We start from the raw sequence: 25,493 nt of genomic DNA on the forward strand, positions 1-25,493 counted from the left end.
GAGGTTGATTTCTGGCTGGGGTTCAAATGCCCAGGTCCTTAGGGAAGGTCTGAGTGAAGAGATTGCAATCAATGGACTCAAAAAGAGGTGGAAAAAGAAGCTTGCAACGGTGATCACTAGGGTTCCCAGAAGATGATACAAAGCCCAGAACTGAGGTTCTGCCCTGTACAGATGACCTGAATTGGGGTGGGGATAGGAGCATCCATCAGGCATCCGGACCTAAACCCGGGGCCTTCTCCATTAAGGTGAGCTCCAATTGAAGAGGATTAGTGGGGTGTTTGGTGAGGTGGAGGGGAGGATGGGGAATAGGACAGAATGTACGGGCTGGGGAGAATGTCAGGAGGCTGTGCAGGACATGGGATGTATTTTAAGGACTAACAGGGGGACTTGATTAGAGATGAGCAACTGGGACCCCAGCATGAGGCAGGAGTCTGGGTCTGGGAGTCTGTGAAGTGTCTGTGGAAGATGCAGCTGCTATGGCCTGGACTTGTCTATACCTGCCCCCAGAGGAGGAAGGTAGGAGGACTTCCCAGAATGCCATGCGGCCAGCTTCAGGCCAGTCTCAGCCAGAGGGAAAGGAGGTGTGACTGGGAATTAGAACGCTTGGGATTTAAGAAGGGTGGAGGCAGGGAGGAAGAGGTTGCTGCTGGAAGGGTGGCAGGACTGGAGTCTTGGAACAATGGAGGAAGGGTAAGGGGGATTGGAGACTGGCATTCCTGGGTTCAGCATGGAAGTGAGACTAGATGAGAAGTTCAAGTTCCTGGTTCTGGACTTCAGCAGTCTCTTACCTTAACCCCCACTGATCTGGTTTCAAGAAAAGTTGTTCCAGCTCAAGGGCAAGAGAATGCTGGGGCTTTCAATGCCTTGGTCTTCTGATCCAGAGGCCCAGAGATCTCAGGGGACTCAGGTCTTGCTGCCCAAATCTGACCTTGGGGGAGAATGTAGGGTCTCCTAGCCAATCAGAGGAGGTCCTCTTACTCTAGCTCCAATCTACCACCATGTTGTTCGACCCTAGTATCACAAAGACTGCTTCTCCCCAGGCCCTGTTATGCATCCTACTTCCTGCTCCCCTGCCCCCATTTCTTGCCTCTTGCCATTTTCTCACCTCCTTGGTAGAATCAGAACAAATAGGAGTCAAAAAGTAGGTGTGGTTGATTGTTCATAGAGACCTCTTAGCCCTCTGCCTTGTCAGCTCTCCCACACTGCCCCCAGGGACTCTTGAGTTAGGGAGGTCTCAGTAGAGGGGCTGCTCGGGGCGCCAGGGTGACTCAGTCAGTTGAGCCGCTGCCTTCAGCTCAGGTCATGATCCCAGGGTCCTCACATCAGCCTCGCATCAGGCTCTCTGCTCAGCAGGGAGCCTGCTTCCCCCTCTCTCTCTGCCTTCCTCTCTGCCTACTTGTGATCTCTGTCAAATAAATAAAATCTTAAAAAGAAGAGGGGTTGCTTAACTTACCAAGGTAAGGCTGCTGGCTGGAGGGCGGGGTGACCTTGCAGGCAGGCGGGGGCGGAGGGGGGTGGTGGGGGGGTGCAGTGGTGGGGGTGGCGGGCAGTGTGCGGAGTTAATTCATTATTGATGAGCCCTGCACCCGGGGCTACTAATGAGCCCAGGCCGGTTGCTCTAATTGATGTCAAGAAACTTGAGACCCCCAGATCAGCTTCCCGCCTGCCAGCTGCCTCTCCTGAGCCCCCTCCCCCTCTCTGCACCCCCAGCTGCTCTGTTCCCTACCCAGGGCCTCTTTCCCATCTCTGCACAAAGAGAGGGAGAGGGCTCAGGCCTCCTAGCCTCCCCTCCTGTCCCCGGATGGCTCAAGTCTCAGGATGAGAGGCAGACATCCTCTGGAGGGGCGGGGAGATGTGGAAGGGGAAACAGACCAGAGCCTGAGAAGTATAGTTCAGGGGCAGGAAGGCAGGTGCTAGATGCAACTCTAGACTTTCTGAACCCACGAAATTCCTTTCTCATATTGTGTACCCTTGGGAGAGACCCTGTCACTCTCTGATAATCAAAGGTACAGGCCTACACAGACACACCCATGACACCAGCCCAATACCCCACACAGCTCACTTCCGTTCCTCATTTCCTCCTGCCCATACTGTAAGAAATCTCAAATCTGGCCCCTGGAGTTGGACTGAAGCCAATTCCATGCCTCCCCCAAGCTGGGGAATACAAGATTTCCTTCCTTGAGAATTCCCAGTGCCTTGTTATGCATCAGCTGCCATCCTGGGAAATATTGGGTGGCTTTGGCCTTTCTTTCTCTCTTCCTCCTTATCAGTCCCTCTTCATTTATAGGTTCTGGAAAGAAGTTCTGAGGTACAGTTATCAAGAAGTCACAGATGGGAGCATGCACAGCCTTGACCTCCCAGGACAGATACGTTTAATGTGACGTAAGCACTGCTAGGCAGAAGCCTAAGTTAACAAGAATAGGGTGATGGGGGAAAGAGGAATTGGACTTTAGGCACTCCCTGCCCAAAATTCCCATAAATTTGTGGGTATGCTGCCCTCTAGTGGTCGAATTCTGCTCCAGCATCACATGGCCATCTCTGCCTCCAACAATCCATTAGAATTTCAGTATCCCTCTCCTTCCTCCTGCGGCACATTAGGACTGGCCTTGAAAAGACAGAGGGCGGTGAGGGGTTCCCTCATTTCGATTTCTCTTCTAAGACCTATACCTTAGGGGATGTTGTTAAGAATGAGGGCTTTCTCAGTCAGACAAGGCTGAATTCGACTCTGCTCTGGCACTCACTTGGTGACCTTGGGCAAGTTATATAACCTCCAGGGACCTCAATTTTCCCTGGTGTAAATGGGGTTAATGGTATCTACTTGACAGGATTACCGCTAGAGAAACTAAAGTATGTTAACAATTTAACACCCTCTCTACCTACCAGCATATACTGAGCAATCAAAACAAAACAAAAACCTAACTGGCTTTCTTCTGATTGCATTTTGTGGCTTTTTCTCTCAAGCCATCTCATTATTTTGATTTAGAGAAACCCAGTGAGTCTTCTGGGCCATCTTCCCCCATCTTCAACTTGGACCTCCCGTTCTGTATTCTTCCCTTAGCGCTTAAACCCAAGGAGAAAGGATTCTTTTTCTTCTCTCTGGGAGGTGCCGGGAACTAGATCTTGTGGGGCTGGTGATGGGCAGGAGTCAAGCCCTCCTTTCACCCCTTCCATCATCTTTTTCACTTAAAAGAAGGGAACCCAGAAAGTAGTTCCATAGTTCCTGGGGGTCATACTTCTGCCTCCCAAGGAAAGAAACTGTGAAAAATAGACATTTCCTACGCATCAAGCCATCTGATTCCAGGTTGGGTTTGGAAAGAGTAGGAAAGGACACAAATTCCAGCTCTGGTCAGTGGGGGCACAGGGCCGGGTTTATTGCACTTGCAACATAGTTTAAATAAGTCCCGGATGTCCGGAGCTGAACGGGGGCGGGGTGGGCAGGGAGAAAGGGGCAGCGTCAGTGCAGCTAGTGGGCAGAACCCAAATCCTGCAGGCCCAGGACAGTGGGCTCCCCTTTTCCTGGGGGACTGTGAGAGCCTGTGCCTGGCCAGGCTGAGGTTCCAGATCTGTTACCATCATGGCCCCTTCAGGGTTCTGGGCGATTCCTGACTTTTCCCAAGTCAGAGGTGGATTGGGCCTCCCGGCCCAGGTCTGGAACAGGCTCAAATGTAATCCTGGATCTGCCTGGTTAGGTTACCAACGTCTGAGTCTGGGTCCCAGATCAACCCCAGGCCCCAGGTTCGATCTGGCCCCATTAGAGTTCTGAGTCCTCTTGGAGCTGGTTCTGAGCCAGCATGATCCTTGTTTGGGATCTGTCCTGAGCTGGGCCTGGGGCACCATCCACTGTTAGTGTTCTTGCTGGCCCACCAGGGTGGGGCTGTCCAGAGCTTCCAAGTCTCACTCCCCAGATTCCAGGTTCTTAGCTGGGGGCTTCCTGTGATCTCTGGCAAGACTGAGGATAGATCTTTGCAGTCTGGAGCTCGACAGGAAGTCCTGGTGGCACATCTGGCCCAGAGAACTGGGATCGGATTCCCCAGGGCTACTTCCAAGTTGTTTTCAGGAAACGTTCTCCAAAATGCAAAGGCTACAGGGAGGCTGGGGCCTCTATCCCTGGATCTGAGTTCCCCTATCCATGAGGAGGGCATGTGTAAACGAGGGTCCTTCACAGTGCATGGGGGGAGGGGATCCTCAGCTCCTCACCTCCCGGCTCTGGCCCTTCAAGTATGTCTCTAGGCTGGGGAGAGGAGCTTCTCCCTGGCCCTCAGCACCTTCAGGAAAGTGCCCAGCCCCCTCCCAGTCAGTAAACTGAGGGTGGGGGGGACTGGGCCTTGAGGATTGGGAGTCTGGGACTGGGAGGAGTCAGGCATCAGAGGTGGCCGGTGGCTTGAGTTGAGCTTTTTCCATGGCGGTGCCATACGGGAGGGAGCGTTTGAAGAATCCGAGCTAGTGAGGGAGTAAGGAGGGAGAGTTTAGATATTCAAGCTTCCATTTCTCCCCAGAGCTAATCCCAAGAGGAAATGAGGAGGATTCTAGCACTTCCAGTCTCCCCATTTTGCAAAACTGGCCTAAATCCTGGCTGCTAAGGCTACTTCTACAATAGGTCCAATGGGCCAGGAGGGTTAAAGCCAGGATTGCTTTTGGGGTTCTTTTATCAGCGCTGTAAAACTGCCCCCAGTTAGGCTAGGGATAGCAAACAGGTTTGATTCAAGTTCTACGTCTGAATGCTTAGTAGTGGCTACCTCTTGAGAAGGATTCTGAGGCCACTTACAGGGTCTGGCCAATTAGTGATGGCTGCCATTAGCTTCTGGGGGATGGGATGGCACAAATGCCACATATTTGCCATGGCATTGATTCTGCAAGTCTAGGCAAACTTAATAGCTCAAGTCAAGAGACTCCTTCTAAGCTGGGGGCTGTGGAAGGATCCTACGGGCAGGATAAGGATAGTGCGAGTGTGGCTAGGGTGGGGATGGGGTTGTGGGGGGTATTTGGCTGGAGAACTGGTCTGGAGATAGATGCTTGGGACTCTGTTGGGTTCAGGGCAGAACCTGATGAGGGAGTGGCCAAGTCCCAGGTAGAACATGACTGACCTTATAGAGGATATAGATGAGCAGCCCCAGGAGCAGGAGGCCAACGAGAATGGCTAGGATAATGATCCACAGTGGGACGCTATGGCTGCCTTCTGCCTTGGTCCACTGCATGGCTGTGGCCACCTAGGGAGCAAGTCAGAAGAAGTCACTAGAAAGCCTTTAGTTCTCCCCAACCTACACTTGGCTCCCACTTGCGATCAGATCCAGCTCACCTCTCACCTCCCAGGTTGGGCTACCCAGGTTGGGCTAACAGAATTCTGAATTCAAAATTTAAATTCCCAAGGTGTGCATTATTGTCTCTTACTTTGGGGTCTTCACACCTGCTAATTTCCTTTCCCAAAGAATATACATTTCCTAACCAATCAGCCTGGTAGTTCCTAGTTATTTTTCAGGTCTCAGCTGAAACATCACTTCTTCCAGGCAGCCTTTCCTGACCCTGCAAGACTGAGTTTAAGTGTTCCTTAAGGGGCACCTGGATGTCTCAGGCATTAGGCGTCTGTCTGCTGTTAGCTCAAGTCATGATTCCAGGATCGAGCTCCAGGTCAGGCTCCCTGCTCACTGGGAAGCCTCCTTCTCCCTCTCCCACTCCCCCTAATTGTGCTCCCTCTCTCGCTGTCTCTGTCAAATAAATAAATAAAATGTTAAAAAAAAAAGTGTCCCTCTGATGTGTTCGCATAAATATCCTGGTGCTTGTTACACTGTGTTCTCATTGCCTGCTAGCCTGTGAACTCCAAGAGTGAAGAGACTGTTCATCTTGCTTATTGTTATATCCCAGGACCCAGCACAGACCCTGGCACACAGGAATGCTCAATACGTATTTTTTACAAACAACAAGGCCAGCCCCCACCCATGTCCCAGTCCTAGTGCCGGGTCCCGTATTCTGATCCTTCCTCAGCTCAGACCTCTGGCCCAGGTTCACCTGAAGTTCCTTTCGGGGAAGCTGCTGAGGCAGGATTCGGTAGGGCATCTTCAGGGCTTCATACACAGCATCACACTGCAGGCTAAAAGGCTGGTGTTCCCGCTGTGGATGGGGAAGAGGTGCTCAGGGCCACCCCTCTTGGGATCTAGAGGACAGAGGGCTCCCCGCAATCTGGTTCAGGTTGTGATCTTTCCCTGTTTTGGACTTACTTTCTCCTGAATATCTGTGTTCCTTATATGAGATAACAAATGTGTAACTAAATAATGTATAATTAGATAGCTACATGTTTAATACAATTTTTTTTTTTGGAGTCATTAATGTGGGTCAAGCATCCAGGACACTGCCTGGCCAGCAGCGTTTGCTCAATAAATGACTGCTCTTTACTATTCCTATATCAGCTCGCCTCTCCACTGTGAATTCATCTTCCATCTCTCTGTTGCTGGTCTCCCTACAGTTCTCCCTCCTCCCAAACGGCCTGAAGAGGGAGGCTGCCATTCCCAAAGTGGCCACTAGGTGGCACAAAGGACACACTGCCTTGCTTAAACAAGGGTGAGGAAGGGGAGCTGTACTGTCTGGGCCCCATTCACCCAAGGAGGTGGCTGGGGCAGTAGGGAAAGTGAGGGTATGATCAGGCTGGCCTGAAGGTCAGGGTAGAGGTAAGGCTCCCTCACTTGCAGGAAGGTCTTGGCCCAGACTCGGAAATGCAGTTGCAGACTTCGGCTCTCTTGCCGGTGCAGTGGCCCAAGCTCACAACGCAGCCTGAAACACTCCACCTCAGGGCATTTCTGGGAAGAAAGAAGAGGCTTGAACCCTGAATTCTGCCCTTCTGGTGGCTCTGAGAACCCAAGTCCCAGTATGACTTACCAGGATCTGAGGTCCTGGGGAGGCTGGGCTCCGTCCTGAAGCTTCCCGTCTTTGTAAGCGGTGGTGCTCTGAACCTTCTGGATCCAACTGGATAAAGGAAGAGACCGTTAGCTGCCTTTCCCACCTCATCACAGCTTCCAAGTCAGCTAGCATTGGGTTCCAGAGCAGCTTCAATCTGTTCTCTCTCTCTCTTTTTTCTTTTTCTTTTTTTTTTTTTTTTTAAAGATTTTATTCATTTATTTGACAGAGATCACAAGTAGGCAGAGAGGCAGGCAGAGAGAGAGGAAGGGAAGCAGGCTCCCCGCTGAGCAGAGAGCCCGACGCGGGGCTCGATCCCAGGACCCTGAGATCATGTCCTGAGCTGAAGGCAGAGGCTTTAACCCACTGAGCCACCCAGGCGCCCCTCTCTCTCTCTTTTTTCTAGAGATTTTATTGATTTATTTGACACAGAGAGAGAGAGAGAGCACAAGCAAGGGGAGTGACTCAGAGGGACAGGGAGAAGCAGACTCCCTGCTATGCAGGCAGCCTGATGTGGGGCTCTGGGCCTCGATCCCAGGAGCCAGGGATCATGACATAAGCTGAAGGCAAACGCTGAACCAAGAGCCAACCAGGCACCCCCCACCTTTCAATTTTAATTGTCTCTTATTCTCTACTAAAATGTAAGCTCTATGAGAGAGGGGACCTTGTTAGTTTTGTTCAGTGAGATATTTCCTGAGCCTATAACAGTGTTAGCATAGATACTCATTTACTTAAATGTTGCCAATGAGTAAATAAACTTTAAACCAGGCATAAGGGCCCAGGGGGACAGGTCTGAGGACAGCTTCCCAGAGAAGGTGGGACAGAGATGGACCCTAGAAGTATGCCAGGGCAAGAATTAAGGGAAGGATATTTCAGGCAGTGTATAAAAAAGAGTCTTTTCCCCCTTCCACAGCCTTGAGGTATCTTTGCTATTTTGCCCCTCTCACAGTCCTAGCTTTAGGGACAATCTTTTTTCTTTTCCAGGCCTCTGGTGACCTTCCCCAACCTCCCGAATCCTAGTCCCTCCTCCCATGCCAGTCTCCAGGCCTCTCACCTCCAGGTTCTGTGGGTTGGGGGAGTGACTGGTGGTGCAGTTGGCAAGTCCTGTCACCCGGGTCATGTAGAGAAGCTGCTGACCTTCCAGAGTCCAGGGACAGCTGAGCTCCAGCATGCCCCGGCTAATGGAGCTGGGGCCGTGGTTGATGAGCTGAGGAGAGGGGAACACAACCACCCTAAGGAGGAGCTGAGGGCTTCTGTTCTCCTGAGACCCCTGGGGCATCATGGCCCACTGTCCCCTGCTGCATGTCTCCTATCTTAGAAGTGAAGGAGGCAGTCAGTAGGCAAAGATGAAATTCTCTCTCGTCCCTCCACTCCCAGCAGCCTGCCCTGAACCCAGCCCCTGTCCCCTACCATTCCTCACCTCATAGACGTGGTGGACAGCAGGGCCCACATCTCCTTCCTCCTGAGGCTGGTCTCGGGGATGCCAGTCACTCACCGGGAACAGCACTGCCTCAGGTTTGGAGACACTAAGGAGGAGGGTGGTTTAGAGGACCGCGGAAGGAATCCTAGATACATCCTTTCCTAGAAGCATCTCCCCTTCCAAAAAAAGGCCACATTTTGACTTGGTGCTTACCCATTAAGGGAGACCTGGGCATGAGCCTCTACTGAGAGTTGGAAGGAAACCACTTCGCTCTGTGAGTTGTTGAGATTCTTGCTGCGGAATGGAGAGACTGAGGCGGTGCTGGAGCCCAGCAAGGGGGATGTCCCCCTGTACCGGGCTCCACCCCACCCAGCCCCTCACCCCCTAATCCCTACCTGAGAATCTGGAAGTCAAACTGGATGTTTTTTTTGGTGTCCCGGAGGTGAGGGACTGTGAACCGAAGGCCCCCCCAGATCTGTGGGGCAAGGAAGGAGGACAAGGGAGCCTGTTAGAGTGGGCATTTGTCTCACCCCACTTCCAGCCCCCTTCCCTATTCCACAGCTGTGCTCTGGACAGGCTGGTCACTGCCCTCTCAGATCCTTCCTCCTCGCCAGACTTACGCTGGCTCCTGCCTTCATGGGGTTGCCCAGGTCACACACCAGCAGGCGGCTCTGGTTCACAGCAGAGTAGTCACAGCTCAGGCTGGAGAAGTTCTGGAGGTGGGTGGGTATGGGTAAGGTTCTGGTGCCCCTCTGGCAGGTCCCCTCCCAAGCTGAACCTGAGAGGCCCCTCTCACCCCTGGGTTTCTGACAAGTCCGGAGTACTCAGCCTCTGGAGGGGCTATGACCCGAAGCTCGGCCTCATAGGCACCGCCCTCACCCACATTCTGGGCATGGAAAGTCAGGTTCAGGGAGTTCTTGTCACCCAGGTACACGTGGTTCTGCTCCCTGGAGGGGAAACACAGGGTAAAGGACACTGGGAAATGAATCCCCAAACCAGGACAATGAACCATAATAATAATGTAATAATAATAGCTGCCATTTCCTGAGTTCCAACTCTATGGCCAGCACTAGTCCAGATGATTGATTTTTTTTTTAAATTTTTTATTTTTAAATATTTTATTTGTTTACTTGTCAGAGAAGGAGAGCAAGTGTGCACACAAGCGGTGGAGCAGCAGGCAGAGCGGGAAGCAGACTCCCTGCCGAGCAGGGAGCCTGAGGTAGGACTCAATCCCAGGACGCTGGGATCATGACCTGAGCTGAAGGCAGATGCTTAACCAACTGAGCCACCCAGGCATCCCCTAGCCAGGTGTTTTACGTAGATTATTTCACATAGTCCTTCCAAAAAGGTAGAGAAATGGATGCTATCATTCCCACTCCACAGACAAAGAAGCTGAAGCGCAGAGAAGTTGAGTAACTTCTTAAGGTCGCACAGCTTGCCAGTATATCCCTATTACTTATTTTCAGGTGCCAGGTGCTTCCAAACTCCAACAAGTCCTACTCTGAGGTCTTGGCATCTGGAATCCCCCAGCCTGATGTTGGCCTTCACTTACCCAAACACTTCCAGCTGTAGGTCCGGCACACAGATGTTGTCTTCTCCACAGTCCAGCAAGATCTGAGCCTGAGGACCAGGATAGCCTTGAGAGGGGGAATTTAGACTTCCTCCTGAGCTGAAGGCTCCTCCCGCCACGGCCCTGCCCCGGGTGCCCAGGGCAATCTCTTCCCAGATCTCCTCTCTCCCCCCTCTCCTCACCTTGTCCTCTATGCGGCTCTTGCTCTGGTAATGTAAGACTGGCCGGAGGCCATGGCTGTCCACAGGGGCTTGGGGGTCCAGGGAGAAGTTGAGAGCAATATGAATTGGGGAGAGCTTGTCTCGGAACTCTGACTCATTCTGGGGGGTGGGGGAAAGAATTCACTGTGTCAGGGAACACTGGGGACTTGATGGTCCTGCTCCTCAGCCTCTTACATCTCTTTGTCCACTCAGGGCCCTCAAGAATCCAGGTGTCCAAATATGACCATTCTCTTTCCTTCCAAGGCCCCAACAGCCTGGTGCCCAGTTCCTCAGACAGAAGGGCCCCTTCCTCAGCCCCCAAAGTCCCAAGCCTCTCACTGGGATTTCCCAATCTCTTTTATTTCAAGAGGGACCCCAGTTCTATGGGACACCACCCCCAACCCAGGCCAGTCTGTTCTCCGCCCTTGGGGCCATACCCTGAGGTAGATCTTCATCTCTCTGCAGTCTTCCCGAGCCCCATTCTGGATGAGCAGGGTCTGTCTCAGGGTTGCCTGTCTGGAGGCCAGGAAGAGTGCCCGCCTTACTCCCCCCTTCTGCTTCTGCCAGTCCAGCTGGAGCTCCACTGTGAAGCCTGCAGCCAGGAACATATGTTCAGGAGAATCTGTCTCTCCCCCTTAACCTATTCAGAGAGAAGGGAGGTGCCAAAGTCCCCGGTCCCTCCATCCCCCATCCCAAGGCCTAAGAGATTCAGGCAGTCTCCCTCACCAATGGAGTCAGGAACGTGTTTCCCAGAAGCATTGAGGCAGAAGCTAAGGTTGATGCTGGAAGAAGACCAAGAGGAAAGCTGGTGTATCCAAGGAACAGGCATTCTATTCTCCACCTACCTCCCAGACCCAGACGGACACCCGCCATTTGTCCCCTTCCCCAGACCTGGTTTCTCTGCGCACTCCCAGGCACAGACTGAGGTATTTCAGACCCATTCCCTGTCATCTCCTGGGCCCCAGCTCACCAAGCCACAGGGTTCCCCTCCAAGCTGCAGCTGCGCTCCTCTGGGTTGAACATGGCAGGGAAGATGGTGAGGGAGGCACTAGTAGAGACAATAGGGCGGCCCCTGCCAAGAGTGGATATGAGGTCGATAGAACTAAGACTTCTCTGGAATCCAGGTGCAGGAGGCTGATGCACAAGCCCCAGGAAGCCAGCGTCCTTTGCGCACTTTCCCAACCCTACCAAGAAATTCCCTAGTTCCCACTCTTCCCACGCTGCCCCCCCTAGAATTCATACCTGTACACCACAGCCTTGTCCACACCGAAGGACCCCACAATCAGATCTGCAAGAAGTCAAGAAAGGACCCCTTACAGCAGGCCCCAAATCAACATCTTTCCTTCCTAACCCTCTTCTAGGTCATTGCTCAAAGGAGGTCAAAAGGAGGGGACAGGGGCACTCGGTGGCATTATTCTAGAACTGTACCCAGGACCCCAGGAACGTGCAGAGAAGGGGGGAGGGGGGTCTGTGATCTGGAGAATTCTAAGGTGAACAAGGCCTCAGCCACTGCTCACCAGGGTATCCGTTGCCATCCAGGTCTCGGCCTCCTCGAAGCGCAGAGCCAAAGAAGTCTGGTGTGTGGCCACTTGGCCACAGGGGGAGCAGAACCTGGGATGGCTTAGAGCCCAACCCTCCTGCCCCCCCAGGGAATATGAACACCACTCCCTGCTGGGTCTCTCCACCAAAGGGAGCTCCAATGGCTACATCTGCAAGACACACAACATACACAAGTCAGGAGGCTGGGAATCCAGGAGTCTGAATCTCTTCCACCGGAACCCAGAACCCAGGATCATTATTCACCATCCGTTCTTCCAAGATCTTGAACCTCTTCAAGTTTCAAAACCCAGACATGAGGATTAAAGTCTACACAACCTCCCTGAGGAGTCACCGGGGGATCTGGGTATCTTAGCTGACAGCCACCCAGATTCCTTCTGACTCAGGCCCCAGACTCCTCCTTAGCTCCTGGGGCCCTTGGCACTTACCATTGTAGCCATCCTGGTCCAGGTCCCCCAGGGGGGTCAAGGAGCTGCCAAACCGGCCAAACTCATCATGGCCCGTGAGGGTGAGGGAGGGTGTGGGCTCCATGCCAGCTGGGTGCTGCAGGTAGACGTAGACCCTGCCCACCTCCTGAGGCCGCCCATCAGTAGTCCGCTCCATGAGCAGAGGTGCCCCCACCAACAAGTCATCCAGCCTGAGGGCAGGGAGGAAACCTAGGTATCCTGAGACCCTGCCTTGCCACCTCCCCTCCAGCCCCACTGCCAGGAAATCCCAGGCATCCTGGATCCCAGGCTCCCTCTTCCCAAAGCAAGAAGACTTGAGGTCTTTAGCCCTTTGCTCTCTCCTGGCTCCCAGGCATGGGGAAGGCAGGCACTGGGTTGGGGGTGAGATCCAGAGAAAAACTCTCCTTGTGTTTTTCTGTCTCACTCCCACTCTTCAATCATGGATCTGGGGAGGGCATGGCACTGTGCCTCTTTCCCACCACTTACCCATCCCCGTTGATGTCTGTGGCTGCCACTGCATAGCCGAAATAGGAGGCCATCTGAGGTGGAGATTGACAAAGGGGCAGCTTTGGGTCAGAACTAGGGGGTCACTCGACAGGATCAACAGGGACTGTGGAGGGGTAGGTCAGAGACTCCAGGGAGCCTAGAAGTTGGGCCGAGCTTATTAGGTTGGGGCTGGGACTTCGCTGGAAGAAGGCCAAGCTGGGTTGTGAGCGTCCTCACCTGTTCCCCTGAGAAGTTGTAGAAGGATCGGATGTCTGAGCCATTAAGGATGGTGACCTGGAGAGGATGAGATACACCCATTGGTCTTGGACTCCCAGACCATCCCCTGGGTGGAGGACAAATGGGCATGGGATTCCCTGGGGAGAGGCATTTGTGGGAGACACAGACCACTCGTCTCCTAACTTCCTCCAGACTTTGCTTTCACGTTCCCATCTCTATGCCAGGTAGCTCCATTACATGGCAACTTCACTAGTTTTCTCCGTATTGCTGGTTAACTACTGATGGATTTCATATTTGTCCGTGTCCATCTATATGCACTAGAATGTATGATAAGCAAGGGCGGGAGTTCCGGTTTGGTCTTTGCTTTCTCCCCAGAGCCTGAAGTAGTGCTTGGTGAGCAGCAGACAGCAATCATCAGTTGAATGCTGAATGCATGCTGGGACCTAGTTATTCTTCATCCCCCATGCCTCCCAAACCACAACACTCCTGGCTCCCCTCTGTCTCCCCTTAGCGACTGGCCCTTGACTCCTCGCCCTCTTCCCCACTCTTGCTGCTGTTACTCCGGGGTGAGTCCCCTCCCAGGATTGCTGGACAGTCCCTGGCTCTGTCCCTGCCTCTGGGTACCCTGCCTCCAACACAGCAGAGAGACTGACAGTCCTGGAGCGGATCCAGGAGGGACACGTATGCTTGGAAATCCACAGTGATTCCCTGCAGCCATTGCCCCAGTTCTCAGCTTCTTGGCTGGTCCTCTGAGGCTCTGGGGAATCTGGCCCCAAACTATCTGTTTTTCCTCAACCTTTCTTTATTTTCCTTATCCCACCAATGCTACAATGGCCTGACTTTCTTTTCCTTTTCTTCTATGCTTTTCATGCTCCTGTCCCAGATGCCCTTTAGCCTCATCTCCATGGATCCTTCATAGAACCTTCTCTGATCTGCTCCTGCCCTAAAAAGGTTACTCCTTCCCCTAAACTGCTATATCCTCTTAACCACTTTTCTGAAATTTATCACAGTGCAGAAAGGTGGCTGACTTTGGGGCCCCTGGGTGGTTCAGTTGGTTAAGCGTCTGTCTTTGGCTCAGGTCATGATCCCAGGGTCCTGGCATCGAGCCCCACATCGGGCGCTCTGCTCAGAGGAAAGTCTGCTTCTCCCTCTCCCTCTTATAATAACCCTGCTTGTGCTCTCTCTCTCTCACTCTCAAATAAATAAAATATTTTTTAAAAATTTTAAAAAGTAACCTTTAAAAAAAAAAAAAGAAAAAAAGGAGGCTGACTTGGAATAAGACAGATCTGGTTTTACACCTCTCTCCGACCACCTACTGACTGGGTGATCTTAAATCACTTGCCTGGTCTCAGAGCCTCAGCTTTCTCATGTGGAAAATGTGCCTGGTATCATCTAGTCCCATTAGCTTGTTGTGAGGAGTGGGCAGAGCCAGTGGCACCGAGGTGCTTGGGAATAGTTTCTGTCCCTCGACCCGGGTCCTATCTCACATCCTCAACTAGAAGCACCTTATGAGATGGGGTACAGTGTCTTATTCATCTTCTCATCTCTTACCTTGCCTTAATAAACGTTGTTAATTGGATGAACTCTTGTGGCATTCTTATCTATGTCCTTTTTAAAGCACTTGTCACGGTCTAATAATAACAGCTACCACTTGTACACTGCCTAAGAGTTCACTAAGCCCTTTCACTGGCATTATCTCATTTCGTCCTTATAAGAGCCTTGTGAGGTCAGAACTATTATTATCCCATTATACAGAGAAGAATGAGGCTCAGAGAGGCTAATAGGTTTAAGGATTTTATGGAATAAAGTAGGGTATGAATAAATAACAGAATGATTCATCCAGAGTAAGCATCAGTCTTTGAACCCAGGGCTACCTCCAGAGCCCCGGTTCTGATCCACTTTTTGAATCCTCACAAACTGCGGTGCATGGTTCTTTGTGATTTGCCAGGGAAGGGAAGGGACAGGAGGGAAGGAGGGAGGGTCAGGCTGCGTCTTACATAACCATAAGTGAGGTTCCCTTTGGGCACGCCAGCAACAAAGTCTGTAAAGAGATGAGAAAATTGTGCGCTAAGGGTGGGGAAAAGGGGAATCAGACCAGAATGGGGTCTCATTCCTGTGGCACCTCGTCCTGGGTCTCCTCCATCTGTCCCCCAACCTGGGGACACACTCACCTTCTGTGTTGTCACCACTGAATTCACCCACAGCCACAGAATATCCTGGGGGACAGGGAGAGTGGGTATTAGTATTCCTGTGGGGACCCCTCTGCTGTGGCCCACCCTCTAGGTCTTCCCCCACCCCTACTGGGCCTTCATACACAGCCTGCCCACAAGTATGACAGCGGGACTGCAGATGCCTGATTGGGAGAAGAGGAAGTGGGGGAGTTGGGGCAAAAGCGCCTGAGGTTCTCCCCCTCTAGTTCCTTCCCCAGCTGCTCACTCACCCAGGTAGCTATCATCATAGATGGAACTGGCCTGGCGGGTCTGCAGCTGCCCCTGCACCAGATTGATCAGGTACTCAGGGTAATAGGATTCTGCAATCTGTTCCTGGGTGGCAGACAGGATCTGGCCTGGGGAAGGGGACAAGGCGTTGGATGCACAGAGGAGGAGGTGGGGGAGGGCAGTGGGAGACGGCGGGGTGGCATTGCAGAGGTCTGGTTCAGGGAAGGAAAGCTTGTGGAGGGTGGTGGAAAAGGATATACACATCTTAAGAAGGAAGAGAAAGAAGACAGGGGCAGAGAAGAGGGAGGGATGGTGACCTCAGGCGGGAGGAGAGATGAGAGGCCGTGTGCCAGGGGACGGAGGGACAGCAGAGAAAGGACTTACCTTGCCAGAAATAGCTCCCTGGTCCACCCAGGACCACACGTCCAGTCTGTAGGGGAAGAAGAGGAGTCCACATCTAGTCCTGACTCCTGGGTGACCCCACGCACAGCCACTTCCCTCCCAGGCCACCCTCTCACCTTGGTGAACTCAGCACTGAAGCCGCCTTGGCAGTAACCCTGTCCCGCAACCCAGCTGAAATCTGCAAGGGGAGAAGGCAGTGGGAAGGAGTCCAGCACACATGGGTCTCGCAGGAAAGAGAGAGCTTGGGGAGGGATGGAGGTGGGGGCACCAGAGAAAGGCCCTCCCTGAACTTGACCGTGATGGGAAAGGCTAATTGGGGTGGTGTGGGGATTCATGGGAAGAAGGCAAACATAGGATTCATGCCCTCTCTTGCCCTACCTGAGCGGCAAGGTGCATACTCCAGAATGCGGGTGAAATTGTCTGTGGAGAGGTAGCAGGTGCCCACGGGATCACTCAGCGGCTCCTTTTCTGTGCGCCAGCTATACAGAGGGGCACAGGCCTGACAGGGCCCAGGAGCAGGTTAGTCCGAAGGGGCTCTCCTCTCTCCCTCAGGCCTGTGCTCCACTATAGTCAACAGCCACCCATCTCCTATCACGGCACTGTTGGGGCTGTGGGCTCTCACCAAGATGGAGGAGCCATGGGCTCGAACTGTCGCTCCGAACCACTGCAAGGACTTGTACTCCACAGGCTCCTCTACCTCTGGGCTGGACACCAATGACTCCAGGATCCGAGAGCCTTGGAGAAGTGAGAAAAGGCAGTTAGGCTGGACTGTGGATGGCTGAGACCTCGAGTGGCCTCCACCCTCAGTCTGGGAGCACCCAGGTGCTTGCAAACCCCAAGCCCCGTGACTCCCTGGGAGGAGTGGGGAAGGGTCTTAATTCAAAAAAAAATTTTTTTTAAGATTTTATTTATTTATTTGACACAGAGAGACACAGTGAGAGAGAGAACACAAGCAGGGGGAGTGGGAGAGGGATTAGCAGACTTCCCACAGAGCAGGGAACCCATCAGGGCTGGATCCCAAGACCCTGGGATCATCACAAGAGCCAAAGGCAGCCGCTTAATGACTGAGCCACACAGGTGCCCTGGGAAGGGTCGTTAGAGTCTGCTCTGAGCAGCCTCACTCACCCCTTCCCCAGACACAAGTGCACACACATGTGCATGCACCCAGAACCTAGGCTTTCTAGAGTTGACTTCCCCTTGTCCCCGTGCCTCCTCACCGGGCTGGGACAGGGATGCCTGTGGGAAGGTGAAGGCAGGAGGGTGGTGGGGAAGAAAGGCTATTTCCCTTGAGAGTAGTCCTCTGCCTCCACTTCTCTGTGGTTGGATCTGAGTCTCTAATGACACCTTGTTCCATCCCCTTTCTTATCTGGGTCTCTGCCCCCTTACGGCTCTTTCTCTCTCCCTTCATCTCTCTCTCCAAGTGTTATCTCTGGCCTCTAGAGGACAGTTTTTTCTTTCTTCTGATTCTCATCTTTCAGGTTAAAAAAAAAAAAAAAAAAGTCTGTTTCATGATTTTTCTCCCTGCCCTCGCCATTGTCTCCATCTTTTTATCTCTCCTCTTTTTGTCCCTCACACCAGTCTTTATCTGCGGAGCCAGACTATTCAAGTTCATGCCCCTGTTCCACCCTATACTAGCTGCGTGACCTTGGACAAGTTACTTAACCTCCGTTTCCTCATTTATGAAGTGGGGATAATACCTCACCCCCCACCCCCTCCCACCCCCCGTTGAAAGGATCAAGCAAGCTGAGGTATGCTGCTTGCAGGCAGCAGCGAGCAAGTGCTCTGAAAGTGTTAGCTGTTATTCCTGCCCTTCTCTCTGCTGTCTCCCTCCGTCTCACTCCCACCCACCTCTGCATCTACTCCAGATCCGGAGCTCCTTGAGGGCGGTAGTCTCATCGCGTTCTGGTCCCCGCAGCCCCCGCACAGTGCCCAGCATGCGCTGTCACTTAGTCAGTGCTTAGTCGGATGGACTGAAAAGTCTGTGTGGCTCTCCCTGTCTTTGTGTTGCTGCCCCGGCCTCCCAGAGTTGTGGGTGATTCAGGGGAAATGAGAGCCACATGTTTCTGAATCACACCCGCCCTCCTAGGGCTGGGCTAGACTGGGAACGTGGTATGAGTGCCACGGGGAGCCGGCGCTCCCCGGAGCTGGAGCGCCAGCGCGCGGGGACAGCACGTGGCCACAGACCCGGACAGGCTCCGCCCCCTTGCTCCCGGCGCCGCTCGACCCGCCCCCCAGCCGCAGCCGCACCCCCGGGTCCTTTCCGAGCTTCCCCTACCCAAGGGGGTTACCTTTACTGTCAAATTCAATGGGCGAGCAGTGTACGGAGCCCGCACCCCAGGGACAGAGGTAGACGGCACCGCCCTGCAGCACTCCAGGCTGGCTGGTGTTAGCCTTGGGCGCTCCCACCAGCACGCTGACCCTGCGGAGGGGAAAGGAGAGGCGGTTCAGAGTGACTCCTCGCTCTCCTCCAGTCTCCCCAGGCCTCTGGGCCAGGGGCTGGCTGGGGGGTGGGGTAGATGCCCCCTCGGTTGTATTTATATCTCAGAAGATGCCACAGATGCCAGAGGCACAGGCTGGAGTCAGGTGGTCCCCATGTGCCGCTGTCACTAACACAACCACCCCCCTCCACCACCTTCCCTTGTTATTAGAGAAAGGAGGAACCAAGAGTCCGTTCTGGGAAGGGAACAGGGGCCAGAGGGCCTGGACCTCAGCTTCCCTGTAGATCTGCCAGGATTGGACACACAGTGTCTGGAGCCCCCTGGAGAGGACTTTGGAGGGTCCTCTCACCTAGCCTCTACCCTTTTGTCCCAAGCCAAAGCCCAGGCCAAAGCCCTTCTCTGGGCCGAGACCCAGGCATCAAGACCCAGGCATCCAGGCTGCCCAGCCTTGGGGTGTGTAGGAGGAAAATATGAGTCTTGGAAATCGGTCAGTAGAAGTGGAGAGGATCTTGGAGGATGGTGAAGACAAGTTCCCTTGGGCCTGGGCCTGCCCTCCCCCTAGACTCTGGGGTAGACCTCCCCATCTTGGCTAAGTTTCTGCTCAGCCCCTGAACACCCTTCCCACACACCATCACTAAGAGTCTGAATTCAGATCTTGCTCTACTGAGTCTTGCTTCTGAATATGGTGCTTCAAGACAATGAGGAGAAAGCTGCCCTTGCTGGGGGGTCCTATGTAATGGTGTGGTTATGGTTAAGGTCCCGGGCAATCTTTTCTGTCTTTGGCTCTGCCTCTACCACAGTCTTTGAGGGCCCTTGGCTCCAAGTCCTCTGTGTAGCCATCAGCCTGGTTGGTTTTCTCCTCCAGGGTCTCCCACAATGACTGCATTTGACAGCCTTGGGCAAATGGACCCAGGCCCTGGGCCAGTGTCCCTGTCAGCTTAGCCTCTTTTCTCCTTCCATATCTGCTCTGGCACTGCTTCTCCGTCTCTGTCCCTTCGCCCCTGTGACTACTGCCTCTGTGTCTCTCTCTCAGATCTCTCACTCTTGGATCTCTCTCAGATCTTCTCCATCTCTCCTGGTTTCTGGCCCCTTTCAGTTCCCAGCACCATCTCTTCCCTGCTGTTTGGCTATGTTCCCTAGTCCTCCTTACCCGAGAGAGCCCAAGTGGGTAAGTATGGTAGATGCCCCAAAAGCTAGGGATGTCTTCCAAGAGGACCAGGTGGGGCAAGGGTGATAGGGGTGGGGTTCAAGGGGAATAGGGGTGGGCATACCGAAGTGGGGAGTGTGGAGCAGGCAGCGAGGGGGGGGGGGGCTGAGGATGAGAACAGAGGAGGGAGAAGGCAGGGTCCAGAAGAATAGAAGGGGGGCCAGGGAGGGAGAGTTCCTGGAGTGAAGGGGGGTGGGGTGCGAGCCCTGGTTACCCTGGGGACAGGAAATGTTTACTGCCTGTGGCTTCCTGTCTGTTTCCAACCTCTCACTTCTCCGTTTGTCTCCCACCCGCCAGGCCCCACCCCTCTCACTCAGGCATTACATCCAGCTGGGGGGTGGGAGCTGGCCTCTTAGAAGGCACAGGGACCCAGTATGTGAGACTGGCAGTGGGGCTGGGGGTGGTGCGCAGAGGTTGCACTGCCCCGGGCCTGGGTGAGGAGAGAGGGGTACAAGCTTCCCTTAGCAGGCGCAGCCCCAAAGAATAGCTGTGGTACAGGAGGCAGTGAAAAGAGGACTGGACTAGGAGTCATGAGCTCCGGGTCTAGCACCAGCTCAGTGTGGACTTGGGCACTTCCCTTTCTCTCTCTCTCTCTCTCTCTCTCTCTCTCTCTCTCCCCCCCGGTGAAGAGGTCGAGCAGTTTACCTGAGCCTCCTGGAGCTCTGATATTCATTCCATTTCCAGGAGAGCACAGGATGGTAGCCAAGAGACCTGCTCCTGCTCCCAGTTTTCCAAGACCTCCTGCTCTTGAGGAGGAACTGAGCCCGAGTGCTCCTAGGATGCCTGGAGTCTGGCAGAGATGGAAGGTGAGAGAGGCCTTCCAAAGCCTGTGAAGCCCACAGGCTCATGGGCCAGGGGGCGTCTATGTTGTGGCTGTTGGAGAGTTCAGGAGATCTGGAATGCAGGCAAGGGACACAGACGCAGACCCCAACCCGTGACTTACACCTGCGGGGCCAGCGGCCCTTGCATCCCAATAAATAGCTCCCTTCCCTATGTGCCAAGCAAAGTGCCCAGTATCAGGGCAGCCCTATCACATAGCTAATCCTGGATGCCCCACTCCTAGTTCTTGCTTCCTAAATCCTGCAGCAGTTGTGCCCTCTTAGGGGTCCATGAAGGTAACAAAGAAGGGTCCTTGGGCTATTTTCAGTATTTCAGAAAGCCTAGTGGAAATCATGCATTCACCTGATAAGGTGGCTGGGCTAATAAAAACTGCAAGCGTATTTGCTTTTGGCCAAAATTCTATCACATTTGGGGAAGCTGGTTATCACGTATTGGTCAGAAGCTCTGATTGGCAGCTAGAGCTGTCTGCTTGTTCTAACTTCTAGTTGATAAAAAACAGGGCAAAAGGAATTAATTATGCCTTACTAAATGCACTGTGGCAGATAAACTCTTCTAAAATGTAGAGTTCACGGGAAGAAATAATTGCCATGATTTCCTCTGAAGCCTCAGCTCTCCAAAATCCAACAGTTGGCTTGTGGAGACACAGGCTACCACAGCTGCGAGGAGCCACAGAGAGCAACCACTGGTTTGAAGACTGTCCCATAGGTGCCTCACACCAGCCACATGGAGTCTGGGGAGGCTAGTTTGGTCCTGACAGTCCTCCCATCTTCTTTCAGAGAGCATCCTCTTTTCTCTGTTTTATATAGAGTCCCTGGTAAGATACTATTTGCGTTTAAACAAAAATAAAGGAAATAAAGAACAAGCTTTAATTAAATTGCTGACCTAGTCCCATGTTCACATTTTACAGATGAGAGATTAAGTAAGATGTCCAAGGCCAATCAGAATCCTTCCTGACAGGAGGACCAGAAGCTAAGAATCCAACTTCCTAGGCCAGCGTTCTGGTCTACCCTGTTGCCAACAAATCAATCCCCTTCTCTCCCCTCTACTATCTCCCCAGCCAGGCTTCTGATTAACCAGGTTCCTGTTCAATACATGGTTACTGTTTGACTCTGTTGGCCTGGCAAGGTGGGGGGTGGGGAGTAGCAAGTGGACCAGGGCCCAGCTCCAGCAGGTCCCACAACCAAAAGGGCCAGGCCAGAGGAGGACATCTAGATCCCTCAGTGAATTCCCAAGATATATGCCGGGCTGGCTGGTGAGGAAGAGTTGCCTCCCCTTGTGGCGGTGCTGGTACCAGAAGAGAAGAGGGAGCTGGCCTAAGAAGTCTGGGCGCCTTTCCAGCTTGTGACCTGGGCCAAGTCACTTCTCTCCAAGCTCTGGATTCCCTCCCCACCTAAAATGATGGGTTGCCCTTGAATGGTCCCTAAGCCAATTTCTATGATTCCTGAAGTTTCCGTTTATATGTATATAAAACAGCACAATAGTGTTTCCTATATCTAATGCAAGGATTATTCTTAACAATCCAATGGAAAAATTGATAGGACAGTGCTAAGGAATGTGAAGGACCATTATTACTATCACTACTATAAACAAATACTAGAAGCAAGTAAGAAATAGGGGAAAAGTTAGACAAAGAACCAGGTGCTATCCAGAGAGGAGAAAACCAGAAATAGAAAACAGCTACCCTAGAAAAATTATGCCTCCCATGTACTGATCTCCCTCTACGGACCATGTGCTTTTTCTATCTCTTGTCTCAGTCCTCAGAGCAGCCCCAATCATTAGGTGTCTGATTTACATGAAACACAAAGCAAAACTAACTCGCCCCAGTCACACAAAGAGCAAGTGTTGGGGCCAGGATGCACCCCGAGCACTCACTCAAAGTTTGGCCCTTTCTTACCACATAACCTCTCTTGAGCTCACCCTGCCCTCTGAGGCTGTCTCAGTGTCCCTGTGAAAGCCACTGCAGTGACAACAAGAACACTGAGGTCTGCCCTCTTCAGCGATGGCCCCAGGTCTGGGAACCGTGTCTGTCCCCTGTGGGCAGGAGGGGGTTGAAGGCCCAGCTGCGGTGGGAGGGAGGTCACTGGGGAGGTGGAATGTTCAGAGTCCTACTCTAAGACTGTATTGTAAGAGAAAATGAGAGGGGAGGAGTGCAAGCTGGATACCTGGGTTCTCTTGGGAGGAGAGATGAGCAGAGGGGGAGGAGGAGGGATGAGAAGGCTGCTGGGTCCTGGTTTAGAGGACAGCTTTAGGGACTGTAGGATTAGCCCAGGGGTCAGACACCTAGGGAACCGGAGGGTGTGAGAGCCCAGATGTTTTAAAGGAGACTTTTAAATCGGAGATGACACTTTGCTAGGTGGGGGTGGGGTGGGGATGGCCTAATGAGCAAGGTTAGGAGCCAGACCACTGGATTTACCCTGGTGGGGGAAAGATCCCATAACCCCCCTGCCTCCCTCTTCTCTACTCCATTAGGGTTGTGGTAAGCAGTTTGAGGGGGCCTAGGGGAGGCCAGGCCTGGCAGAGGCTCCAGGCCAGGGTGATGCAATGGGGTTTGGGCAGGAGGCCAGGGGGGTGGGGTGGGGGTTGGGTGGGGACCTTGAATAGCGCAGAACCAACAGCTGGGGCCTAACTATCTTTCTTTTTTCCCATTCCAGACAAAGGAGAAATTTGCACCCCCCCCCCCCCATTGAATTAGCTAGATTAACTCCTTTTCTCCAAAAAACTAAAGAAAATGAATAGAGCTAAGTTAACTGTATCGTGTATAAAACTAGCTCACCGCCGACAGAGGTCCTATCAAACCTGGAGACACTAGGGGTTAGGGTGGTGGTGGTGGTCAGGACCCATGGAAAGCTCAGAGCCCAGAGACAGAAGAGGAGGATTTCCCAGTTACTGTGGAGGATCCGGAATCTGGCACCTGGGAGTCCCTGCCTTGGCTCAGGAGCAGCTACCTTCTCCTCTTGCTTCCCAACCCCCCATATTTAAACAAACACCCTTGTTCCAATGTTGCCTCAGCTCTAACTCCAGCTTTCCCAAGTCTGTGGGCTCCCCATTATCCAGGCACTCAGGGTCCGGTGTGCTCGTCACCCTGCTGAGCTGGGAATGAGGACCCTCCTTTGAGACTTCCCCAGTCCTTGATGTCCTATGTTATGACGCCCTTGGGCCCAGCGAGCCCACGTCTCCTCAGCTTCCGACCCCAGCCCTGGAGTCCGGTCTTAGTTCAGCTCCAGCCGACAAGCTACAGGAAATCGGCATTTCTCTTCCTCCCAAGAGCTAGAGGAAGAGGGAAACCGCCCACCCCCCTTCACGCGCGCGCACACACCCCTCCCGACACATCCGAGCACCCGCCCTTGGCCAAGCCCGCCCCAGCGCCGGCGCCCCCAGGGCCAGAGTCCCGGGACTCTCCCCAAGTTCCCGGTCCCCTCGTCCGAACGGAGATTGGAGGTGGAAGGCGGAGTAGGAGCCCGAGGAGAAAGGGGAGGGAGCCGCCATCCCCCTCCCGGGTCTTTCCCAGTCTGAGCGGAGCGGGGGAGGGGAGGATGAGGCTAGTCCCCATTTAACCTCCGGACCCCCTCACTTCCCGACTCCCCTCTTGCTACACAGAGCTCATTCTGCTTTAGCCCGTCTTCCCTCCGCACAATGGCCCTCAGGGGTCCCGAGGTCCCCCAGGGCTCCAAAAAGCCCTTCCCGGCCTCCGCGCCCCTTCTCCGCCAGCATCCGCCCGGGTCCCGGCAGCTCACAGATCTCAGCCAGAGACCCGCTGCTCTTGGTCCTCCTTTCCCTTGGCCCCAAGACCCGTGCCCAGACCTCAACAGCTTCCAGCTTCGTGTCCTCTCCCCACCCCACACAGGTCTCCCCACTGATCTCAAAACCTAGGCGCCCAGCTCTGCGCCGGCCACTGTCCCCTCCCTACTCCCGCACGGGCCCCCAACTCTAGCGTGGGCCCCCAACTCCAGCCCTAGTCCTTCCAAACTCCGCCTCTCAAACTCCAGCCTTGGTCCCCTCCATACTTCAGCCGCGCCCCCAGTCTCCAGCCCTCCACCCCCCACCCCCATCCCGCCGCCAGCTCTCCTCACTCACCCGTCTGTTCCCGGCCGGTAAAACTCCACCGAGAAGCCGAAGAAGGAGCCCGGGGGCCCAGAGAGCACTGCTGGGGCCTCCGCGTCTAAATTGAAGCCCCCAACCCTGGGTGGCGGCTGCAGCAGCAGCAGCAGCGGCGGCAGCAACAGCAGCAGCAGCGGGGGTCGGCGCCGGGGCCCCCAGCGCGGCTGCCCGGTGTGGAGAGGGAACCCTGGTGCCCGGCTCCCCATAGCGCCCGCTCTTCCCTGTCCTGGGGCCACCGACCCGGAGCCGCTTCCTAAACCTCCCAGAGGCGAATGACTCAACGCGGGGAGGAGTTTGCCAAACTCCCGGCTGAGCCCTCGCCCCGCCTGCCGGGGGGGTGAGTGGGGGGGCATTCCTGGGTCCTCGGAACGCTGAGCCCGCGCCCCCCACCCCGAAGGGGCGTGGGGGGGGCCGCACCTCTCCACTCCCCTCTCCCTAGCCCCAGCTGGAGGCTGGTTGTCTGGACTGGGTCAGACTGGGCGGGTTTGGGCTCTTCCCCCTCCTCACTGCTTTCCCCTCCTTCCTCCCCCTCCTTTCCAGATGTACAACGTAAACGCTCGGAAAAGGAGTCGGAAAAAGGGAGCGGAGAATTTCCTAATGAGGAAAGGAATCACCTCTGGAGGGAGGACGCAGCCCGTATATGCTTGTGGGGTTCTCCCTCATTCCTTCAGGAAGGAGACTTTGGGGTCTAAAGAGATAGGAGACACCCCTGGCATCTAGCCAACTGGGATTCCCCCTTGCCTTCTGCGGCCACTGGGTGCTTGGGATCTGGCCAAGTCCCAAATCTGGCTGGATTTGGGACTCAGGAGTTGAGGTACTGGGCACTCCTAGGCAGCCTGATCTGATGGAGGACCTGCCCCGGCGTGATCACAGGTGAATTCTGCTCTAGGTCACCCCTTTCTTGGTGGAAGAGTATGGAAACCTCTGTTGAGACCCTCCCTAGAATCTGGCAGTTGACCTCTAAGAGCCTAGGAGTGCTTGGGAGGGGGAGGTACTTGGGACCCTCAGTGTCTTCTTGATCAAACTGGCTTGATTCCTACAAACCTGAAGAATTGTAAAGTCGGCTAGGGTGGTGGCAGTGGTGGTGGTGTCTTGCAGAGGGGTCCAAACTTTAGGTTCTGGGAGCTGGAGCCCAGGACCCCACTATCCCCTGATCCCCTGTGGATGTAGAGGAAAGGACTCTTCAGCAGGGGAAGGCGGTGACCCCCAGCCCACCCCTTCCCCCAGCCCTGGCTCTGTGGGATGAGATCACCTTTCAGGATTCTAGTC

General features: G+C 54.0%; 1 protein-coding gene across 2 annotated transcripts; it reads right to left on the reverse strand.

Moving 5' to 3' along the window:
• Positions 1-3,341: 3,341 nt before the first annotated feature.
• On the reverse strand, positions 3,342-24,679 carry ITGA5 (integrin subunit alpha 5). Of its 2 annotated transcripts, XM_059403327.1 has the most exons (30): positions 24,201-24,679; positions 17,930-18,060; positions 16,264-16,376; positions 16,020-16,140; positions 15,758-15,819; positions 15,624-15,669; positions 15,242-15,367; positions 14,973-15,017; positions 14,799-14,842; positions 12,802-12,858; positions 12,565-12,617; positions 12,061-12,269; positions 11,593-11,784; positions 11,318-11,363; positions 11,046-11,147; positions 10,802-10,857; positions 10,513-10,667; positions 10,058-10,195; positions 9,858-9,925; positions 9,102-9,252; positions 8,926-9,018; positions 8,701-8,780; positions 8,519-8,599; positions 8,306-8,411; positions 7,940-8,092; positions 6,868-6,954; positions 6,675-6,788; positions 6,004-6,105; positions 5,085-5,207; positions 3,342-4,440 (listed from the first exon to the last, which is right to left on the reverse strand). In XM_059403327.1, the coding sequence occupies exons 1-30, from the start codon at positions 24,575-24,577 to the stop codon at positions 4,357-4,359; spliced, it is 3,315 nt and encodes a 1,104-aa protein (XP_059259310.1). In that variant the 5' UTR covers positions 24,578-24,679; the 3' UTR covers positions 3,342-4,356. The 2 variants fall into 2 exon arrangements, with proteins under 2 accessions (XP_059259310.1, XP_059259311.1); XM_059403328.1 differs by lacking the exons at positions 17,930-18,060; positions 24,201-24,679 and adding an exon at positions 17,490-17,903.
• Between the last annotated feature and the right edge of the window lie 814 nt (positions 24,680-25,493).

The sequence above is a fragment of the Mustela nigripes genome, chromosome 6 (assembly GCF_022355385.1).
Source record: "Mustela nigripes isolate SB6536 chromosome 6, MUSNIG.SB6536, whole genome shotgun sequence".
Lineage (NCBI taxonomy): Eukaryota > Metazoa > Chordata > Mammalia > Carnivora > Mustelidae > Mustela > Mustela nigripes.